This window comes from Nanorana parkeri, unplaced genomic scaffold, assembly GCF_000935625.1.
Source record: "Nanorana parkeri isolate BGI_ZX_2015 unplaced genomic scaffold, ASM93562v1 scaffold597, whole genome shotgun sequence".
Classification (NCBI taxonomy): Eukaryota; Metazoa; Chordata; class Amphibia; order Anura; family Dicroglossidae; genus Nanorana; species Nanorana parkeri.
Genome location: NW_017306865.1, coordinates 520,208 through 543,111, shown reverse-complemented (window position 1 = coordinate 543,111; position 22,904 = coordinate 520,208). Strand labels below are relative to the sequence as shown.

The following is a 22,904-nucleotide window of genomic DNA, read 5'->3' as shown; positions in this document are numbered from 1 at the left end:
CCAGATACTACACCCACCACCGGTTCAATACTGGACATATTTAGGGACAGCTGTAAACCATATGTGCACACTGCAAACTACAAAAGAACTTATGGACTAAAACCAAAAAAAAACATCAGCTGTTCATACAATAAAAACAGCGCAGTAGGCTTAGGAATAAAAACAAAGAGACACTGGAGGGAATTCAATAAAGGCTTAGCGCCACTTTTCTGGAGGTTTGGACCTTTCAAAGATCCAGCCCCAAAGAAAGCCTGTCGCCAGTTTCAGTATCTTTACCAACAACTGTGACAGATTCAGGTTGTTCCTATTTGTGGGACTTTAAGAATCTTTCTCTCTGTGGGCGAGAAGTTCAAATATAATTACTGACAGTTTAGGGCCAGCTCGCACCAGGTCCATGCATTATTCACACGATTCCGTGCAATTAACGCATGGTGTGGTGCAATGCACCTACCATGCACTAACAGTGTGGGAGGAACGTTGCATTGCCATTTATCTGAATGGCACCCTAAACGCACCTCCCGCCTGCAACGCGATCAACTGCCCTGCAACGCGTAGTACTGCAATACCGTACACTGCGGTGTGTGGCAATTGAAAAAAATCTTCCATACACTAATATTTTCAATCGAACCGCACCAAAACCCACGTCGACTATCGCACTGGGGACAGGAGTTGCATTTGGGGTGCTATTCAAATGAAGGACAATGCAACGCACCTCCCACAATGCATGGTAGGTGTGTTGAACGGTACTGTGCGTTAATTGCACAGAACCGTGCAATTAGCACACGGACCTGGTGGTAACGGGCCCTTACAGTATGAAAAACTGGCGATAATGAAGACTAACTCTCATCTGGCGTACAGAGAGACACCAGTGCTCAGAGTGGGGCATGTATGTACTAGGAATGTGAAAGCTTCCTGTTCATTGGTTGCATCCTAGCAACCAGTTATGCATCCCCAGCTCCATTCAGCTGCCAACTGGGAGATTCCACAGCCGGCAGCTACCCTGTTTCCCCGAAAATAAGACCTACCCCGAAAATAAGACCTAGTACTATTTTTGGGAATTCTTAAAATATAAGACCTACACGGAAAATAAGACCTAGATGTGACCATTCCCAGAGACGGTGGTGGCATAAGGGAGAACTTGAAGAGCCTCGGGAGAGAATCAGCGGTGCCAACGAAGCCAGTGCTAGAGGAAGCGAGGCGGCACCGGAGGGAGCAGAGCCGCATAAGCCGATGCCTCCTCTATAGTGCCGGCTCCTGTCACAGGCGGAGTGATACCAAATGCACTCCGCCTGTGAGGAATCGATAGCGAAAGTGCGTTTCACTCATTCTGGCCAGGTTACCAAATTGCTTCTGGAAACGTATGGCACCCCTGATTGCCCTGATCACCCTATTCTTAACTTTGCCATTTTGGATTATTTAATATGGATTTGCGTTAACTTTGGATTGTTGTACATTAAAAAAAAAATAAGACCTACCCCGAAAATAAGACCTAGTGTGTTTTTTTGAGCCAAAAAAAATATAAGACAGTGTCTTATTTTCGGGGAAACACAGTAAATGTAAACAAAGGGGTGTTGAGGCTGTGCTGGCCGCTTTTCTAGCAAAGCCCCAATGCAAGGAAATTTGCCTTGTCATGAATGGGCAGAGTTCACAACACCGTAATGCTTATGTTCAAGCAGGCGGCAGCGCAGTATAACTGCACTGAACTGTGTTGTGTTTATAGAGTTTAAGGAAGAATTCGGGGCAAATTACAAATTAACACTTGGAGTCTCAAAGAAGATATACTCACCTGACCCTCAATCCTGCAGTGGTGACTGCTCACCTCTGCGCTCCAACTGTGGTATGTCCTTTGGCATCCTAATGTTCAATGGACTTGTATTAAAAGGTGACGATATCAGCGGGGCTTAGACCACCGAAGCCTGGAAAAGAAGAGGCTGCAGTCTAACAGCCAGGCGGGATCAAGGATCGGGTGTGTATATCTTTTTTATTGTAGACCAGGGGTAGCCAAACTCCGGCCCTCCAGCTGTGGTGGAACTACAAATCCCATGAGGCATTGCAAAATTCTAACAGCCACAGACATGACTCCCGGAGAGAGATGCATCATGGGATTTGTAGTGTCGCCACAGCTGGAGGGCCGGAGTTTGGCTAGCCCTGTTGTAGACCCTAGACCAAAACAAGCACTTAACCCTTGCAATGCAAGTGTAGCCCCACTTCAAGTGTTAATTTGTAATTAGCCCACAATTCTTCTTAAATGAAATGTCACTCATGACATTTCAATAATATCCTAACAAAAAAAAAAAGGTGAAAAGTGAGATGTACTGGTATCAGCGCATCGCTGCTGTGACTGCTGATGCACACTGGCGGCTGTGCGTTGTAGTACAGCCACTGATGTGAATGCCGCCTTTAAAAAGGACCCTATCATTCTTTTGGGTCCATTTTATTTGAGGTTTCTTTTTACATTGCTAAACTGATTATTTATATCGCTGCGGGAATAAAAATATGCAGTATATACAGCACAAGTCATTCTCTTTCAGACATGCCGTCTCTCATTCAAACCCTGGATGAAGCTGTTCTCTTTTCTCGTCAGCTGTCGCAGAAGAAGAGTAAGAAGACAGAGAGACAATGTGCCTGGATCTAACTCCTGGCTGCCTCAGAAAACACAAAATATTTCTTGATCCAAAATAAAACCATTATTAAATTTGTTTTTAGTCCTCATCAAAATAGACAATACACACAAAACCAGGATACAATGGCAATATACAGCATACCCATTTCTCACCAAATCATCTGACCGATATTCGTATCATTTGCACCATTACCTATGCTGGTGCCAGACTTCTGCAACAGCAATGGATGGGCACTACATAAACACAAATGAGATCTAAGGTACGCCTCTAATACACAATTAAATGGATCTCAGATTGAATTTTGAAAGCTAGAAATAACAAAACATATTTCTTACATTACAGTGTAGTGACTGTGCTTGGATCTCATCCAATGCCCATACACAGAAGCTCAAAATAAACACAGGCCTATCATGATAATACATACAGTGCCAGAAAACAGCCCAACAGCCTACAAGATGGAACAATCTGTCTTCATAGGATGCCAATAATAAACCCATTGTTACTTCCAAAAAAACACAAGATAAATAGCACACAGTCAGCTGAAATGTATTTCAAATCCCATTCATTCCTTTGATTAACAAAAATAAATACTTGATAAGTGCCAATTCCACTTCCAGGTATGAACTAAAACACTTGCACTGGGAAGAAAATGGACTTTTTGCGATAATATTGGAGTCTGTATCTTCTGTTGTTGTCGGTGTTACCATACAGTTAGACATTAACCTGCCCTTCAACCTAATTGGGGCAAAAGTGAATGTCAAGCAGATAAATAAACACCATAACACCCACACAACATATATATATTGAACATGTTCGAAAACCTGCCGAGCATCAACGCCGGACGGGCCGGTGTGCGCAAGCGCACACTGCCCGTTCGGCATTGCGGTCATCGGAAGCCCGCCCCTCATGGGGGCGCGGCTTGCGATCATCGCAAGTACGATCTGCCTGTCCAAGATAGGCAGATCATACGTTTTTTTAAGTACCTTACAACCATCGCAAGACAAAAGTCTTGCGATGGTTGTAAGGTGTGTGCCCAGCCTTATAATTCAACAATAAAGTAGCAGAAATATGCTGATGAGGAAATCCCAGTACTTAACCCTACAGAAAGCAGGTTCACTTTTTGACCAAAAAGCACCATACCAAGTGAAGGAGCCCGGACTGTCTCAGAGGCCTGGCTCTCACTCTATCAGTGTGACAACTGCATAGAGATTGGAAGCTAACCAGAAACAATGGCTGCAGATAGGTAAATAAGCAGCAAAGATCCTGCCAATTTGTCACTGATAAAAATATATTTCCTAAGGTGCCCATACACCTTACGAATATCGGCCGATTTTCGTATGCGATCGCGTTTTCGTCCGATATTCGTAAAGTTAATGGGCAGTGTACAACCGCAAATACTGTACAATCGATCGACTTTTGACTAACCAGCAGGTTAAAAAAACTTCGGTCGATCGTACGATTTTCGCAAGGTTGGTGGCATTTTCGTAGGTCAAAATTCGTACCATTTACACTGCACATGTGCAGACGAAAATACGTGTGGTCGATTACCGCAATTCGTCCAGGTGCTTTTCTGTTAATTACTGATGATTCAACCTTGCGATAATTGGGGCAGGAAAAGTTTTGTCCGATGATCGCAAGGTGTATGGGCAGCTTTACTTGAATTGTATTCCAGGATTTGTTTGTCTTCAGCTGAGAGAATGTGCAACGATTTAAGACTTTACATAAAGTCTCAGACATCTTTCATTAAGGTCTTCATGTTATATAGTTTGAATACCAAGTCAAAGATATATTATACAGGGGTATGGAAATTTTGGAAAAAACTACTTGTCCAAGGACTAAAGCAGGGCCGAATCTACTTGTCCTGATACAAAAAAAATAATTTTAACCAAAACCGTATTTAGCAGTGCTAAGAAGCGCTTCTCATTGGTCAGTGCCGTCAGGTGACCGCGTTGACCAACGAGTGCTTGCAATTTGTGAGCGAAATTTAGAATACATAGAACAGGTACAGATAGTACACCCGTACTGGTGGACGGGAAGGACAGTTTGCTGAAAGGTAAGTATAGTGGGAGGGAGATTTGTGCGGGTAATTCCGTTTTCCCTAATTACTTGGGAAAGTGAATTTAATCTTTAGGGTGGGTGCAGACCTGCGGATTCCCGGGACGTGCGATCGTGTGCGGTAGCCTCTGCATGTATGGGGTTACATCTGGGTGGCAATCACTGAAAAAAAGGTAGATGTACCTATTTTCACGACATGCACCGCCCAGTGTTTTCAACCGTGATCGTGTGGGATCGCCAGGGCGTTATTGCTGCAGGAAAACGCGCAATCTGCTTGGCATGACTGGGGTGCCATTAGAAAATAATGGCACTGACAGCACGATCGGCGGTGGTGTGCGATTCCGTGACCACCCAGCCATCCGCTCGGCTTCGTGCACGATGACCGGGTAGTCACAGATCGCACGCCACCGCCGATCGCACTGGCAGTGCCATTATTTTCTAATGACACCCCAGTCGTGCCAGGCAGGTTGCGGTGTTTTCCGAGCGGTAGCACACAATCACAGTTTAGTCACATGCAGATGGGGCAGCGGGACTAGTTTTCATTTTTATTTACTTTGTAACATTTTTTCATTTGTTTTATTATGTCGACATTTTTATTTAGTTAAATTTTTAATCGCTCGCAGCGCCGCTCTCGGCGCTCGTTTAAAAAAGTCAAAACAGTGAAAAATGAAAAAACTACTTGCCCGGAACTACATGTCCCGGGCGTCGGGCGATACGAATTCCACACCCCTGATTATATATACCGTGTTTCCCCCAAAAATAAGACACTGCCTTGTTGGTTGCTCTCTGGGCCGCCCCCACCCCCAAATTACAGAATACCAGGGCCCTGGCTGCGCCTCCTCCCAACCTCGCGATGATTCCTTTTTCATTGACTAACTGCATGAAATGTTTTGCGGTCCTTGACAGCCCACAGAGTAAGTTTTATACATGCAGACTCCAGGAGACCAGCTGCTCATATAATTGAACGTGACTCTCAGACCCCTGGCTGGCTGCTTGGATGCAGCAATAACCCTCCCAGCCTCGACTCGCCCCTCCTATGGCCCTGCCAGCGGTGCAGACAGTGGACAGTGCAGTAATTTCCATTTTTATATATGAGTTTGCTTCTTTAACAGTAACTAGTATAAAGACTAAGAAATTACAAAGACTCAAACATTGTGTGTGAGATCCACAGAGGTCGGTCTAATGTGGGGTAACCTGCACTGGAATGCAATGACAAGCGGGATTTGATCTGCTGCTAGGAGGAAGGTGGTTTTCTACTTTCCTCTAGTTTTCCTTTTATAAACGGGTCCATTTATCAGTGTCGGAGTAAATAATGGGCGCAGTCTGTCTTTCTTATTACTCCCAGACACTGTTTCATTCCACCGGCACAATATACAGTATAGGTTTACAGTACAGGAGAAGCTGTTGGGTTTGTATAGACAGTTCTTCCCTCGCACATTGAAAACTAAAATCCATCCCAATGAGTTAGTGCTGTTTTTTTCAGAGTGGGTGATTATGCCATCTGAGCTCAACTCATAGCACAATTAAAGAAGGCGACACAAGCAAATTAACCTGCAGAGGTGAACAAGTTCTTATTTTTAACAATGCCTCATGTCTTCCTGAGGTTATTTCTCAGACCCCGTTTGGCCGCGCGGACCCGCTGACATGAACTATCCCATACATTACTATGGGGACCGTTCATGCGACCCGAACCGCCTCCAGTTCGAATTGCTCCCTGAACTTTTTTTTTCCCTGCGCTGATCCTTACCCGCCCTGGTGTGAATGGGGCCTTAAGTAGGGTATGCAGTTATATTTTTTTCATTCAATCTGTGGACTGAACAAAAAATAAACAGATTTTAGCTGATTGGCTGCAAGCAACATTCAGCCGAGAACTTTCCATCATATGCCTTTGATCTAATGATCGTCTTCTGTGCAGAGCATAGTCACCAAAGGATCACATTTTAGCCAATTCCTATTGAATCAGACAAAATTTGTTGCATGTGGGACCTTAAGGCCCCATTCACACACGAATCAGCCTGCACGTACAGCTCCGTGCTGCGTGCGGGGCCGTACCAAGCAGATGCCGGGATGGACAGGTGCTGCGTGTGATTAGTACGCAGCCCCCGTCCTTCTCTAGGGGGCTATGCGGCCGTACGCCCCCCTACGCTCACCTCAACTGCAGGTCCGTAGGGGTGCGGGTTTTCTGGCCGGGACGCATACAGGATCCATTCCGGCTCACCATTCATTCCGGCTCATGAATACGCTCACCCGCACCCCTACGGACGTGCAGGGTGGGCCAGCGTAGGGGGACGTACAGCTGCGTAGCCCCATAGAGAAGGGCGGGGGCTGCGTACTAATGACACGCAGCACCTGTCCTTCCCGGGAGCTGCTTGGTACGGCCCCGCACGCAGCACGGAGCTGTACGTGCAGGCCGATTCGTGTGTGAATGGGGCCTTACCCATATCTTTAAAATAACAACAAAGACACTTTTAGAAATGTTTAATGACAATCTTCAAACACATACTTCTAGATAATTGTCGGCTTTGTATTGTTTGAATTGTTTTCTTTTCTTCCCCAGCCTTCTGACAGTGGCTATTTCAACTTAGGGCAGGTTACTAGATCGCCCTTTACTTCCTGGAACTCTGGCACATGCGACCATGCACATCATCTCAGGGGAGGAAAATGCCTTTCCCTGAGATCTCACGAGATTACAGATGAGATTTCTCAGCAATGCTCAGCTGATGTAACCTTTCCAGGATGCAAAACTTTGGCACACTACATGATTTGAACCAAAGATGACCAGGAAGTAGATGAACTCTATTTGTAAGTTAAAAAAAAAAAATATGTTTAACTAATGGAAGATGATTTGATATCAGTATGCAGAGCTGCATGCTGATGTGATTTTTAGTGAAAGGGGGTAAAGGTCTACTTTAAGTCATCCAATAGCAGTCCAGCTCTGGCCATTATTTTTCTAGTTTTGATACAATGTAAAAGAGTTATAAATCCTTTTGTGTTTCTTTTGTTGTCTGTGTACTAAACTACAAGTGCTGATCACTTGATGCTACGAGCTTAAGACTTTTTAACTAGATTAGACAACTGAGCTGTAGCACGTAAGTACAGGGCTGTATCAAAGTGGCTCCACCAAACAAAGCCAACTGCAGTATAGGGCTTTGTCCAATCAGCAAGTGAAGCAAGGAATCCAGTAATGGAAAACTGAAAATGGCTGGGCCTTGCTAAGCCACTTAATGACGCTTCGTTTCATTGAACAGGCTGCAGGGTATTCGGAGATTTAGTACAGCTTATTAAAAAGACCTTCTGTGCTACAGCATGCCGAGAAAAACAACTTGAGCCGAGACACATAAACACCCATCGGTAATGTCTTCTTGTATGAATGGAATATTTAATAATGCAGAATAACAACAATTTCATTCGAATGTCATTTGCCAGCTTCACGTTGATCTGATGCCAAACCATTTCCAGCCATTATTACCGACAAAAGCTCTTTTTCATTTTGTGGTGACGAAATAGAGTAAATGCATAGTGCATTAGGATTCCTTTTCAGAGAGGGAATTACATCAGCCATGAATAAGTTCACCATGTCCAAGTATAGAAAAAAGAAAGCTGTTAATATCATCCCAAATGGCAATGCATACATTATATATAGATTTACTTAGCAAGGGACGAAAAGTGTATGCATTAAATGGAGAAAAAAAAAAAAGAGCTCTTGGCTATAGCAACCAATCAGATTCCAGAGATCAATTAGGATAGCATAGATTAGAAAGCACAAGGAGCATCTGGTAGCCCAGAGCAACAAATCATTTTTGTTTCTTTAAGCCTGAACCTTGGGTTAAAACGGTTATTAAACCCTCACGTTTTTTTGCATACATCTACTGCTAGCAAGCAGTAGATATATGCCAAAACTTTATAACCCCCCCCCCCCTTAAAACAGGTTTAACTTACTTGTGTCTTTGCCGCGCGCTCCCGCCCGAACATCTGAAACTTTCTCGGGCGGCCGCAAAGGATCTTGGGACGGGCGCATGTGCAGTTCAGATGTTCGGCCGGGAGACGAGGAGAGACACAAGGTAAGTCTATGGAGCAGCGTGCACCCGCACAGACACCGTGGGACATCAGAAGAGAGGAGGACAGAGGAGTCAGCACTGGATCAGAGACCCGCACCAGCGCTGGGGGGACATCTGAGAAGGACAGTAAGGAAGAAGATGATTGGATTAAGAGGCATCATTTAAGGTAAGTCCCTACACTAACATTGGGGGGAGGGGGAAAAAATCCTTGAATGTTCCTTTAAGCAAATATTGTCTAAATAGAGACAGCATATATATTCTCACTTGAATCTTGGGGTGCTTTGTGTATTTCTTCCAGATCTGTGTAGTAATTCAGTGTGAAACTTAGAGCTTCCTGTAATGAAGACCAGTCCCTGCTGCTCTCTCTTCTTGTGCAGGGTGACTGGCCTGGTCTCCGCCCCCTCCTGTAGCTTTCTGCAGGCAGCCTGTAGTGGGTGGAGCCTGCCACAGCTCTGCTCTGTGCACAACACAGTGCTGACGCAACTACTACATTTATAAAACAACATTTGGGTTTGCAATGGCATGTGGTTAACACAAAGTAGCTTTATATTCTTTGTGGCTATTGCGGAATATATTTAAATGAAAGTTGTTGTGCCCGGAAGTTCAGCTTTAAATGTCCTTCATATTTATATCTTGTAATACTAGTTTGACAGCACCTGTGAACCGTCCGCTATGCCGCTTTACCCGAGTGGATAGAATTTGGATGTGTTGTATAGCTAAGCTCTTATATGTCATAGCTGTTCTGAACAATCACTTCTGAAACAAAATGTGTGTAGCCAAGTATAACAACACAGGAAGAGACATATGACAGATGCTCATGGTTGTGCAGTTCCCCCAGATCACTGAGGTCTTTATCTGGGTGAATGGATGTGTCTCCACAACTGCACTTCTACATACACATAGACCTACCATGCGTACAGGGCACATCCATGTACACAATATACTTGTAGAATGTGTGCCATGCCAGCGTTATAGCCTGCAGGTACCATACAGGAAAACCCACGCTGCTTTCACTCACTGATGAATGGCTATAGCGAAAGATATGAATGTGCCATTTAGAGGCACATCAGCCTTATTGGGATGCACACATTAGTAAAATATACAATCACTCATACAGGGAAGCACACCATGGGCGGATTGGGGGGGGAAGTTATCAATAATGGAGGAGATGTCCATAGTAACCAATCAGCTTCTTGTTACAGTGTTCTTATAATAATATCTTTATATATTTCAGTTTTATATCTAGTGGTATTCCAGTTATACTCCGCCTACAGTACAAAGATACGCACCGTCCCAGTTTTTGACAAAGTAAAGATTATTCATGGTTTGTAGGCTGACCAATTCTTTGCACAAAGTCGGCATATATTCATGCCTACCCACTGGCAACCCATCACCTCTCTTTCCCTCCTCTCCAGCTGTGTAATATCCATCAGCGTCCTCACGTCCAATGCAAATGAATGGATGTGATGACATCACTGGTGCATAGGTCACCGCAGCACAGGGGAAAGGCGGCTGCAGGAACCAGTCTAGCAGTGAGGATCAGGTGAATATATCTTTTTAATTTTAGACCCTAGACCAGTGGTGGCGAACCTTGGCGCTCCAGCTGTGCCAAAACTACAAATCCCAACATGCATCTGCCTCTGGGAGTTATGTCTGTGGCTGTCAGAGCCTTGCAATGCCTCATGGGACTTGTAGTTCCAAAACAGCTGGAGTGCCAAGGTTCGCCACCACTGCCCTAGACCAAAACAAGCACTTAACCCTTACAGTGTAGGAGAAGTCCCACTGCAAGGGTTAAGGTTTATTATGCCCGGAGAAAAACAACCAACCAAACAAAAATGTAGTCAAAGAGCCTGTTCATAACGCTGTATACCGTCTTCTAACTCAATGGTGTAAATTGGGCCAAAAGAAACATTTCCTTGGAGCTTTTTGACAAACAATTCAGGCAGCTTTACTAATACTGAAGGCTTGAAAATAAAAGGGCTTTTCTGATTGGAAGCTTCTGGTAGGAAGAATGATTCATTGGAGCACTTTCGCCATATTCAAAGAAAAAGTTTGTGAAGTGTTTACATGTCACATCTTAGGAAAAGGAATCACCAGCACTCAGTAGAATAATCCAACATGTCCATTTATTGGACATAGACGTCACACAATCACAAGAGCCAACGTTTCGAGACCACGCAGGGTCTTTTCATCAGGGCATAAAAGTTACATGTCACATCTAACGCTCTGTGAATTGCCTTATTGAGATTTGCAACCTAAGGCCCCATTTACACAGGGTTTGAGGCTCCGTACAAATGCGGCTGGAGGAATGACAGGCTAGCAGCAGCCGTATCGTTCAGTGGCTGTCCGCCTATAATCATACAAGGAACGATTCACTACCTGCGGATCGGGACAGATGATTGCATCCAGAGAAAAGTATCTATCCCGAATTTCCGTTTACTTCCTGTCAAAGTTATCAGACAGGAAGTGAAGGGAAATCTCCCAAATGGGACACATATGGCAAAAAAAAAGCTGACAGAGTTATAACCCTCCCTTACTTCATCCAAAACTTACTCTATCAAAAAACAAACGTTTTGGCTTCGGTTCTACTTTAAGTTTCTAATCTGCCATAGAAACATGAGACAATAACGGGTTGCTGTAAAACAAAGTATATTTTCGTACAAATGCTCTTCATCTCAAATGCACTTCTCTGGAGATTGCCATTAAAGCATTTTTTAGAGTGGAAAACAAATTCTTTATTTTGGGTATGCCCGAACTCATCTGAAATGCTGCTTTTTGGCTGATTGGCTATAACAAAGTTACAAAGCAGAGTTTTTAATTTGGGAAAGTCTTTCCTTGCGATGTTACATCAGGACACAACCTGGACAAAAAAAAAAACTCTGTATAAGCTGTTGAAGTGATATTAAAGGTTTTTGAACCATTTTAAATGCTGATGAAATCAATTACAATGGATGCTACACCTTGATGTTTAAAAGTTTTAGTCTCCTGAATACTGGCCCTGTTTTAGGTTGGCTCAATTCCATTGCAGGGTCCTATGGAGCCACCCTTGTGTATGCTAGTTAAGGTGGCCATACACTTTACAACCATCGCAAGACCTTAGTCTTGCGATGGTTGTAAAGTAATTTAAAAAACGTACGATCTGCCCATCTTGGACAGGCAGATCGTACTCTCGATCAAATGTAAAGCAAATATGTTGCGCTCGGTCTATGTGAACCAACTGCACACTAAAGTGTTAATAAACGAATCTGTGTAAAAATTACAGCAATCCGTGTGAAAAAATTGATTCAAGTGGATTATTTACATATGACTAGAAGGTTCAACACACAAACATAATAAGAATAATAAAAATCAACACTGGAACCTTCAGAATTAGTGCCAGTGATCAACCTCATTGGTTCAGCATGTATATTTTAAACACGTGAACCTCTGGCCAGCGGTGTAGTAAAAAAACACAGAAAACTAAAATTTAAATCGTGATATTAATTCAAGCTGTGAACAAACTTTGAAAAGGAAGGAGGGGCTCTGTGGTGGCCCTCCAATGCTCAAAAAAAAAACAAAAAAAAACGTGCAAATAAATCAAAACTCTAAAATAATAACAGCAAAGAAACTGACATTTCAAGGGGCATGTATCATTACATGCATAACCAACGAACAGCACTTTAAGAAAGGGCAACTTCCTTCTCTCAGTGACACTTGATCAATCTGTCCGGCAGTCCTCCAAACATTCACGTACTCTCGATCATTGCAAGCCCGCCCCCCTGAGGGGCGGGCTTCCAATGACCGCAATGCTGAACGGGCCCGTTCGGCATTTGTCTCCCGAGCACCGTTCAAACCAGCCGAAAATCGTACGATTTTCGGCTGGTTTTCTAGCGTGCTCCCTAGACAAAAGACGTGCGACCGTACAGTAAAAACGGTCGCATGTCTTCCATACACTTTGCGATTATCGTACGATCAAGGGATTTCCCGCGATTATCGCGGGAAATCCCTTGATCGTACGATAATCGCACAGTGTATGGGCACCTTAAGATGCACCTGTCTCCATAAACATACAGACACATTCCTGCTCCCTCCTCTTCCTTTCTACCCCCTTCCATCGCCTAGCTAGTAGATTGACAGCTGCTGGAGTCTGCTCTGTCCCTTGTGATCCTGGACAGGAAGTTCAGGGAAGCCGAGCTAAGAGAGTTGGAGTCAGCTGTTTGGAAACATGATGGCTGGAAATGCTTTGGCACTTTTTTTTTATCCCCATGGGGATTTAGGCACTACGGACTGTTGGGAAACTGACAGAAAGCTTATAGAAAGCCGGGAAACTATTAGGAGGCTATAAGAAATACAGGACGGACCTCTCCAACATTGAGATTTTCTTTTATAATCCAATAAGCAAGCTAGAAATGATTAGTAACATAGAGATTTTAAACAGTGGTACTGCCATGTGGCTACACAGTGCGGCCAGGGTCTTTGACAAAGCCAGCCTGCCAGCATCCCAAATATTCTGGGCAGGTAAAACAGATCAGTTATGCATAATGTACATGACTCAACTGTGCAGTTTGCTTTTCGGCTTAGAAAAGTTGCCAAGTTGTGCCTGCCATGAAAAAGATTGTCGCCATTTCAAAGCTAACCTGTGGGAAGGAGTAGGAGATTACCATGTGCAGTTGAGAGCCGACAGCAAAAGCAGTAAGCACATAACTTTGCTTGTATGTTTTGACACTCCTTGCCCTCTCCAAATAACCTATGCAAATAAGGACTTTATCAAAGTCATCATTTACATGAGCCCAGATACGACCCCAGGTGGCCATGACACTGCCTGCTGACAGGCATTGCATTGTAGAACACCGATAGGTGGGCATATCTGTTATCCACTGTCAGGGAGTGGAAACAGTCCCGGGGTGGGAAGGGCGGCTGTGATTGCCAACTATCTCCTACACTTTCATTTAATGCGCAATACTATCTCCTACACTTTCATTTAATGCGCAATATGGTAAAACTACAATACCCATCATGCACCTGCCTCTGGGAGTCATACCCGTAGCTGTCAGAGTCTTAAAATGCCTCTTGGGATTTGTAGTTCCCCGACAGCTAGCGTTCCAAGGTTGCCTTCCCCTGGGGTAATACTTTTAGGTTGACTACATGTGTACTTTAAATGAACCTTGCATTCAGCTCACAGGAGGTACACAGACACATAATCAATTTGCTACTTTGCTGCCTCAGTCCACTACTGAAGCGTGCAGAAAAACAGTATACACATACTAACTGAAATAGGTACTACTTGAATAGGAGTACATCCCAAATATGACAGCACCAAGACCTGGCAATGGATCACTCGGACACAGAGTGACAGAAATGAGAGTGTCAGTGTGGCTTCCAATGCCAGGGAGTGCCAGAATTTTCTTGCATCAGGGGAGTACTAAAAGTGGACACCTTATGGTGCCTGCTGTACGGCTTCTGTTTTAGTTTGCCTTCTGTTACTTTAAAGGACCATAGAGATACTGTTATTTTCTACCCAGATATGGCTGCCACGGTCAGACTGCGAGACAACCATGTGCTAGTTATCTCTGTGCACACACCCCCTTGACTCAGCAGTCTCAGTAGAAGCCGTGACCAAACAGGTTAGATTCCCACCAAACTCACACAAATCTGGTAAATTCTGCTGCTCTTCCCCTTTCTCTAGGTATGCCCATGGCCTCATCGCGGAGGCAAACACATGTTTACAGGAAGGCTGTTCATATTAAAGTATATGTATAGCCAAAACCTTTATTATTGGTGTTGAAAAGAGTAGGGAAGGTGTCCAATTTTTTATTGCAGTTTGTGTCTCCAAAGGGGACCATAACCCTCCATATTTGTCCCACGGTCACTGAAGTGATGGAAAGAACAAAATTCTACTGTTGTCGCAAAAATAAGAGGTGAAAGTACATCTGTCAATGGGGACACCTGTCCTGTTGACAATTTCTTTCACTTTGGAGGTTTCCTCTTACTTCCGGTTGCACCCTGGGACAGGAACAGAAGGAAAAATGTCTCCAACAGGACACTGGTAGCGGTTTAACACTTTCTTATTCTATCCCAAAACGAAAAGATTTGGCTATACATTTATTTAAAGATGACCTTCACCCTCTTCACGTTACTATCACACCTTTTTTTACACCATGCATTTCTGGATCCCTCACCTAGACAAGAATGATGTACCCCGGCTACATACGTCACACACCCCAGGAGGCTTCAGATCAATGCACAGTATATGTGCATGTTGTGTTATTAGGGGGCCAGCAGCCAGCGTGGTGGCACGAGATCGGGAGACTACTGTCTCTTCCTGGTTCTTGCAGCGGGCACCCTGATGCCGTATGCCAGTTCACACTCCTACAACGCATTATGGAAGTCAATGCCTCCTTGGCTATGTGCCGTGCATATTCCTAGAAGCTTCAGAAGGAGAGACACGCCATTCCCACCTAGGCATGAATGGAGGTAGTAGGGGGGCAAGCCAGAGTATGAGTTAAAAGAAGGTAAACAAACAAGAAAAGTTGGCATTTTACATTGCAGAGGGGAGAGTTGCAATGATGTAAAATGAATTATGATGTCTGCCTTAAAGCCCTTCTTTGGGCAAACCAACCCCACACTGTCAGGGCTTAACTGCTTGTTTATACCTATCGGGCAAGAAAAAGCTATTTTATATACCTGATCCACACTTCCCTTGGCTTCCTCTGAGCTGTTAGACTAGTCCCCGCAGCCTCCATAGACCTGCTTTAGATGTGAGGACGCTTGGGGACATGCCACCAGGCTGTGCAGTGTGTAAGACAGAGGGGAGTACTGACCTCCTGGGGAGCAGCAATCTGGTAAGTAAACGTTCTTTACTCCGGTTCCCTACAAGTTTTTGAGCCTTGCAATACAGGGGCAGCCCACAGCAAGAGGGGTTTTCTTGCTTGCCCCGAGATAAGTTTAGGGCAGGGGTGGGCAACTCTGGCCCTCCAGCTGTGCTTTAACTACAAATCCCAACCTGCCTCTGCCCCTGGGAATCATACCTGTAACTGTCAGTCTTGCAATGCCTCATGGGACTTGCAGTTCCACAACAGCTGGAGGGCCGCAGTTGGCCACCCCTGGTTTATGTTATTACAATATACTGCCTCAACAAATAAATGACATGTGGTTATAAAAAGAACTATACCATCAAACATGCTCCCAGAAAAGCAACCATCAGCCTTGGTGACATAAAACTATGAAGAGAAAGTTTAACCTTGAGGGCTGCCATTAGCTGTCAGTGAACAGCTCTCTGCTGCTCTATGTGCAGTGACACAATGGGGATTCCACTATGTAGCAGCAGCAGAGCCAGGCACGTGACTTCCTGGTGAGCCCCCCTCTGTCCTCAGGAGATCACGTGATGTCACCGTACTCACCTCCAAAGAGGTGCGGGGAGAGGTGAGAAGGCAGCGATCCAATCAGCAGCCTGGAGCCTCCCCCTCCCCCCGGTGCCCGCTCTCTGCCTCCCTCTTCGGGTGTGCTGTTGCCGGAATCCCGAGCAGCTCCAGGAATATTCAGCCCGGCCTGGCTGAGCGGGGCCTGGCCGCGGATCCCCCCTACAGACCGGCTACGGGCGTTCAAAGCCGGCGGCGTGTGCTCCGATCCTCCGGATCCGCTGCCGGCCGCCCCTGCCGGACTGTACGGGTACCTGGAGAGGGGGGACGAGGTGGAGGCAGCCACCCCTGCCGGGCTCCTGATAGGTCCCCGGCCGGTGCTGGAAGGGATGTCCGAACCCGAGTACGCCCGTGTCCGACCGTCTGAGGCCGGGCTGCTCTGTCGTCCGCCCATCCCCGACACCGCTGGGTCACAGCGCATCCACTGGAGGGAGAGCCGGCTGGCTTGTACGGTGTGTGCACAGAATACGAGCTCTCCAGTCACGACACAACACACTGCTTTGCACTACATGATATCCACAATGACACGTCCAGATCCCGTCTATAGATCCCGGAGATCGGTCCTCACTAGATCCAGTCCCCTCCGGTGTTACCTATAACAGAACCGCTCTGGCTGCATCATAGCCCGGCCTGTCAGTGGGGTCTACATCCATAGTCCAGCCCGGACACAGGCTCCGCACACGGCTCTCAGTAGCCCGCTCCTTCTTCCTCCTCTATACATAACACGGCAACTCGGAAACTTTCCCCCACCGGCCCACAGCAGACCAGTACATGGCGCCGTCACGCCTCCGGTGTCTTTGTGTGTTGTGACGTGAGCCGTGTGTTATCGTCCATCCCATGTGAGGTGACGAGATGTGCCCGAGGTGTCTGTCATACATGTGCCGCCGCTGTCCCCTTCACGGTGTGCACGCCGCGCCTCCTGTCACTGAGGACTCCTCACCACCTCCTTCTGTCACCGAGGACTCCTCTCCTCCGTCACCGAGGACTCCTCTACTCCTCCTGTCATACATGTGCCGCCGCTGTCTCCTTCACGGTGTGCACGCCACGCCTCCTCCTGTCACTGAGGGCTCCTATCATACATGTGCCCGCCGCTGTCCCCTTCACGGTGTGCACGCCCCTCCACCTCCTGTCACTGATGACTCCTCTCCTCCTGTCACCAGCTCTCCTCTCTTCCTCCTTTCACCGAGGACTACTCTCCACCTCCTCACTGAATGGAACACTCCTCTCCCCCTCCTGGCATACATGTGCCCACTGTCTCCTTCACAGTGTGCATGCTGTCACCAAGCACTCTCCTCCTCACTGAAGGGAGCTCTCATTTCCTTCTCCTCCTGTCACAGAGGACACCTCTCCTCTCAGAAGGAGGAGGAAAGGAGAGCTCTCTTCAGAGAGGAGAGGTGTCCTCTGTGACAGGAGGAGGATAACAAACTTAAAGGAGAACTATGAGGTGAGTGCTTTTCACTCACCTCATAGTTCTAGCCGACCTGTGACAATGAGACTGTCACAGGTCGGCTCAGTAGATCGGGAGGAGAGCGAACACAAACCGGCGTTTGCTCACCTCTCGATCCTGTCACGGCTCTCTGCCGTGACAGGGGAGGGACTGGATTCCCCCCTCCCCGCTCCGATCCTCCAGCGCTGACTGGCGGAATGGACGGGGGAGGGGGCGGGTACAGCTGGCTCTGCCTCTAGATAGGCAGAGCCAGCTGTCAGTCACGCAGCTGGGCGGATCCCGGCATAATTTTCGGGATCCGCTTCAGCTACGGCGTCTCGGTATACCGCGAGCTACAGCTCGCGGTATACTGATCCTAGGGTGACGGGAGGACGCTAGTTTGTGTCCTCCCGTTACCGTAAGGAGAACTATGGGGAAAAGCCTTAACCCCATAGTTCTCCTTTAAGCCGAGTGATTCCTGCGTTCTCTTCTCCGGTACTGCTACCTGCAGGGCTGGATTTCTCACAAGGCTCGGCCTCAGGGGAGCAGGGAATAGAAAGGCGGTAGGGGTGTGGAATTCCTATCGCCTGACACCCGAGACATGCAGTTCCAGGCAGCGGGTGGGTAGTTTTTTTCTACATTTTGCCTTGCTTCAGGCAAGCAGGGCTAAATGTAGAGCGGGGAAGCCGCCGCTCGTTTTGTACAAGTGATCTCTGCGATGTTGGAGAAATCACTTGTATGGAACCTGCATACAATAAAAGGAAATAAAAATGAATGCAAAAAATAAGTAAAACAAAATAATAAGAAACAAAAATAAAAAAAAGTGAAAAAGATTTTAAAAAAATACAAATATGAGAAATATTAAAAAAGGTAAAAATATTTATAATAATTAAAAAAATAAAGAAAACTGTAAAAAATGAAGATGGGGGAGGGGGGAGTATGGTGAGGAGGGGGGCTCAATGAGGAACCTGGCCTTGGGGCAGCAGAGAGAGTAAATCCGGCCCTGGCTACACATCTAGACCCGTGCCTCCATCTTCTTTGTTAGCCAACAGGGGGCCAGCTGGTTTTTGCCGTGTTATTGTGCCAGCCCCTCCAATAACACGGCACCAGATCCCGCACATGGGCAGACAGAGATCTTGTGCTGTGGATGGAGGATAGTAATGCCTCCTTTTTTTTTCCCCCCCCCAAAATGACCCCCTTTTTGGAAAGCAGACACTCCAAGGTGATTTGATTTTTTGCTGCAATCTTTTTGGAAATGAAATAAACATGCCAGTATTGAGGAGGTTAAAACATGGAGCTTGGTAATGGTGCACAAGATACAATAAATGTATGGGGCATGCATAGAAGGAGGTGGAGGTGATAATGTACAGGTCACATATAGTGGGAGGATGGAGATGAAGGGGTTAATGAACAGATGTACGGGATAAGGGAGGTGAAGGGGTTAATACATACATCAGAGCAGAGACAGGTTTCATCTCACATCATAATAATATTAATGTGTGCTTCTTATCTGTCCGATTGAATCCCCCAAGCTGCATTTGTTGCATACATCCCTTGATCATCAGGTCACTGGGCCTTTCAGCTTGCGTTAAGTTCCAATAGCAGAAGCAGGACAGGTGTGAAAATGACACTTTTACTTTCCCATTTATTATCTGCAGCATCCCAGCCAATGATAAGAGATCAAGAGAAGACCTAATGAGGACGTAATCCCAATGGGTAAGTGGAATGATTTCATCCAGCGGAGCCCGATTCCTGAATCACATATGAATTTCTCAAAACTGTCACTAATTGGGCACACAAGGGGTAAGCAATGCTGGGAGCGTTGAAATGGAAATGTGAACAAAGCCCTATGAAATCCAAATGCGGTTTTTGACAGCTTTCTTTATTAATATTGTATGTTCTGCACAGAAGCCATACTTGCAGCTTCAAAGTCTGATCCGAACACAAGCTCGCCCAGCAAACGCAACATCATTTTTGTCTTAACGTTTGTCACTAATCTGGGCAGCGTACAGCTTTTTCTACAACATCTATACAGATACGTCATCGAGGGGTTATGTTACGCTAATATATTAAAGTGGACCTTTTAGTAACTTTATATGTCTGTATGACTACATTCCTAAACAATCAAAATATGCAAAAACACCATTATTTTAAAATAAAATTGTACCTTTTATCATCAAAAAAACTGCTTGGCGTCCGGCCATTGTAATTAAACGGCCGGACAGCTCGCACTTGAGGGCAAGTGGACGTTTTTAAAGTAGGAAAGCTTTGAACATTTTTTTACAGCCGGCGATGGCTGTTACATAAAAACCATACAATTGAACCACCTGATCGCTTGTACGGTGCTGGGAAGCGTGCAGGCCTAGGACTAGCACGGCAGGTCTGTGCAGTTATATCGGAGGCAGGTCAGCACACTTCCAGCAGCTGATTCCCCCTCCAATCACTGAAACCAGAAGTGATGTGTATTACATGGCAGGGTAGACATAAGCCATCAAGTCCACTCAAAATTGCTGCAGCACCTCCTCATCCTGAATACCCACTCAAAATGAGAGGATTGGATGAAAAATGGCTGTAGCAGCTGTTTATTACAAATATAAATTTTAAACAGAATTGAACATAAACATTACAATATACCAATATGAATGCCAATGTATCCCTATACCAATATGAATGCCAATGTATCCCTATACCAATATGAATGCCAATGTATCCCTATACCAATATGGCTTGAGGTCTGTGAGGGCATCATTACTCTGATACCGTAGCTCTCTGCATACCACTTATGCAACTGGCCCCGAGCCGCAATGCACCGACTCAGGGACAACATAGGGAGGGAAGGCGGCAAATGTATTCACCATGTGACAGCTCCTGACTGACTGGACCACCCTCTGCCACCTCAGACCACCGCAGAGACTCCTCCTGGATAACTTAAACAAGCCAATCAAGGTAAGTGACCATCACCCACAGCCCCCCTTTCTCCCTGATTCCCTGTCCACCTTGTCATGTAGTCCTTTCGCCTATTCTTTTGTCTTTTTGCTTTAGGTTAATTCCAGTTTCAGTGTGTCTCCGTCAGGTGAAGCATGATCGCTGCTTCATCAGCTTCTTTGGGGTCTATAGGTGACATTAGGGGTCTTATAGACCCCTGACCTTTCCATTAAGAGGACCTATCACTGTATCTGTGCTATCACATAGGTGGCTTGTTAGCCCCCTATCTGATAGCAATTAAGTGTAAAAAAAAAAAAAAAAGGTCATATATAAAAAACAATGTTTTTAAAGCCCCCCGCCCCCTTGTCTGCCTATGTGCAATAAAAGACTATTGTGCCACACATGTTACATGTCACCGCGAACATCGGAGTTCAAGCAATCATTCTAGGGCCATGAATCACGGTTAATACTAAATTAATGAGCAGTAAAAGCTTTTAACGTGTTGCCTATGGTAAATTTTGGGTATGGTCGTTTTTTGGGATTTCACAGGTACACGCAATTTGAAGGCTTGACATGTTTGGTATATATTTACCTGACATGGTCACGGAAATGTAACTGAAAATGTTTTTTCAAAATTTTTGGTACTTTACTCTTTATATAGTAAAAAAATAAAAAACCTGGTGGTGAAAGCTCTATCTGCCCGCCCCCCCAATAAAATATCAAATTAATTTCAGTACAGAGTTGCATGACTGAATGTGAGTGGTGTAGGGACAACCAGTGTCTATGGGATACAGGTGGAAAAAAATGAACAAAAAATGGGGACTTACTTGGGGTGCCAAGGATCCTGGCAAGGGGGGCCCCAATGAGGTTCTGGCGATGCGAGACGTATTGTGTGGTGGTATTCGGTGTGTGGTGGTCTCCAGATGAGGGCTTGGAGGCAAGGCAAAACAGGCCCTAGGGTTTGGCTGTGACAGCTGGAATTGATGCCATCAAGTATGATGGTGAATACGGGAGTAAAAGAATAAAGTGAAGAACAGATTTAGACTGAGTGCTGTGTGTGCCGGAGGGCTAGTGGAGAGGCTGCCTCTGATCTTAGCCGCTGTGTTTTAGGAAGTGGTGGAGTGAAAGTGGCAGAAGGCTGGGGAAGGACGTGCACGGAGCAGTGGTGAAGGAGCAACGCGTTTCGAGGAGATCCTCTTTCTCAAGCTCGAAAGGAAAAGTGAGTAACATTGGCGGGAGATTCGCCGGGTTTAAAAAAGGCCGGTGGGTGGAGTAACACAGGAGAAGATTTCTCCTGTGGGTAGGTTGTCCCTACACCACTCACACTCTCAGGATTTGCGCTCTTATTGCTTCACTTCCATGTTTGCAGGTTTCTCCCCCTGTTTCTAGAGCAGCAATCCTCATTGACCGCATCCACACATACCCCACATCCCTAAGAGAGCGCTGTGTCTTTTTTCTTCTTGTTGCATGACTGAATAAATGTCAGGGTTGCCACCTGTCCAGGATTGACCCGGACAGTCCAGGTTTTGAATGCAGTGTCTGGATTTCACTGGCCCAACACTGAAAATAATCTCGACTGATATTTACATATGAATGGGCGGCACTATTTACATAGGAAAAAAATACAACTCATTCTCCCCCAAAAAAGTTCCATGCATCACTAGAGTGTTCGGTTTTCAATTGAAAAAAAGGTGGCAACCCTAGAAAGTAACTCGTTGCTGAAAAACAGCCTGGACAGGCAGGGGGTTTAACATCCCGGTCTTCAAGTGGTTAAAGCTACAAAGTAAAAATGTTACAGTCTGATAACTGGAGGAGGGGAGCGTAAGGAAATGCTTCCTCCTGACTGCAATAGACTGATGACATCTTCTCAGGCCAGGCAAAGTCACTTGAGTGGAGCTCAAAGCCCATCTCCAGGCAAACAGGAAAGTACCCTTGGACTGCAAGGGTTAAGTGCATGTTTTGTCTAGGGAACTGGAGTAAAGTAGATGTGCATACCTGATCCCCACTGCTCAGGTGGCCAGTGCTCTCCTCTTCTCCCCCTTCACTCCAGCTCGTGAAATGTCCCTCAGCTACTCACATCTAATGAAGGTCTATGGAACTAAGCTCCAATGCTGACCTGCACCTAACGCCTCACTACTGTGGTCAAGCTGCGGCACACTAATTTGCTTTTGTACCAGTTTTATTAATTATAAAACTTAATGTTAATGTGATCAAGTTTATGAAAACAACAGCAACATTATAAAACATCAGACTTGTGTTGTAGTTTGGGTTTTTTTTGCCACAGAGAATAATGCTAGAGTACAGAGTGATAAATAATTCAGGAAAATGGCAGCTTTGCTACAAGGCAAGCTTCAGCTCACACATGTATGGCAGTCTACAGGGAGGAAATCTGTCCATTGTGGTTGACCTAGTTTATAAC

At 45.6% G+C, this 22,904-nt stretch overlaps 1 protein-coding gene across 2 annotated transcripts in view; it reads right to left on the bottom strand.

Moving 5' to 3' along the window:
• ZNRF2 (zinc and ring finger 2) overlaps positions 1-16,555 on the bottom strand; it is a 103,067-nt gene extending 86,512 nt beyond the window's left edge. For both annotated transcript variants that reach the window (XM_018562748.1, XM_018562749.1), the window contains exon 1: positions 16,117-16,555. In XM_018562748.1, coding sequence (XP_018418250.1) covers positions 16,117-16,555 — 439 coding nt within the window. The remainder of the gene's footprint in view (positions 1-16,116) is intronic.
• Between the last annotated feature and the right edge of the window lie 6,349 nt (positions 16,556-22,904).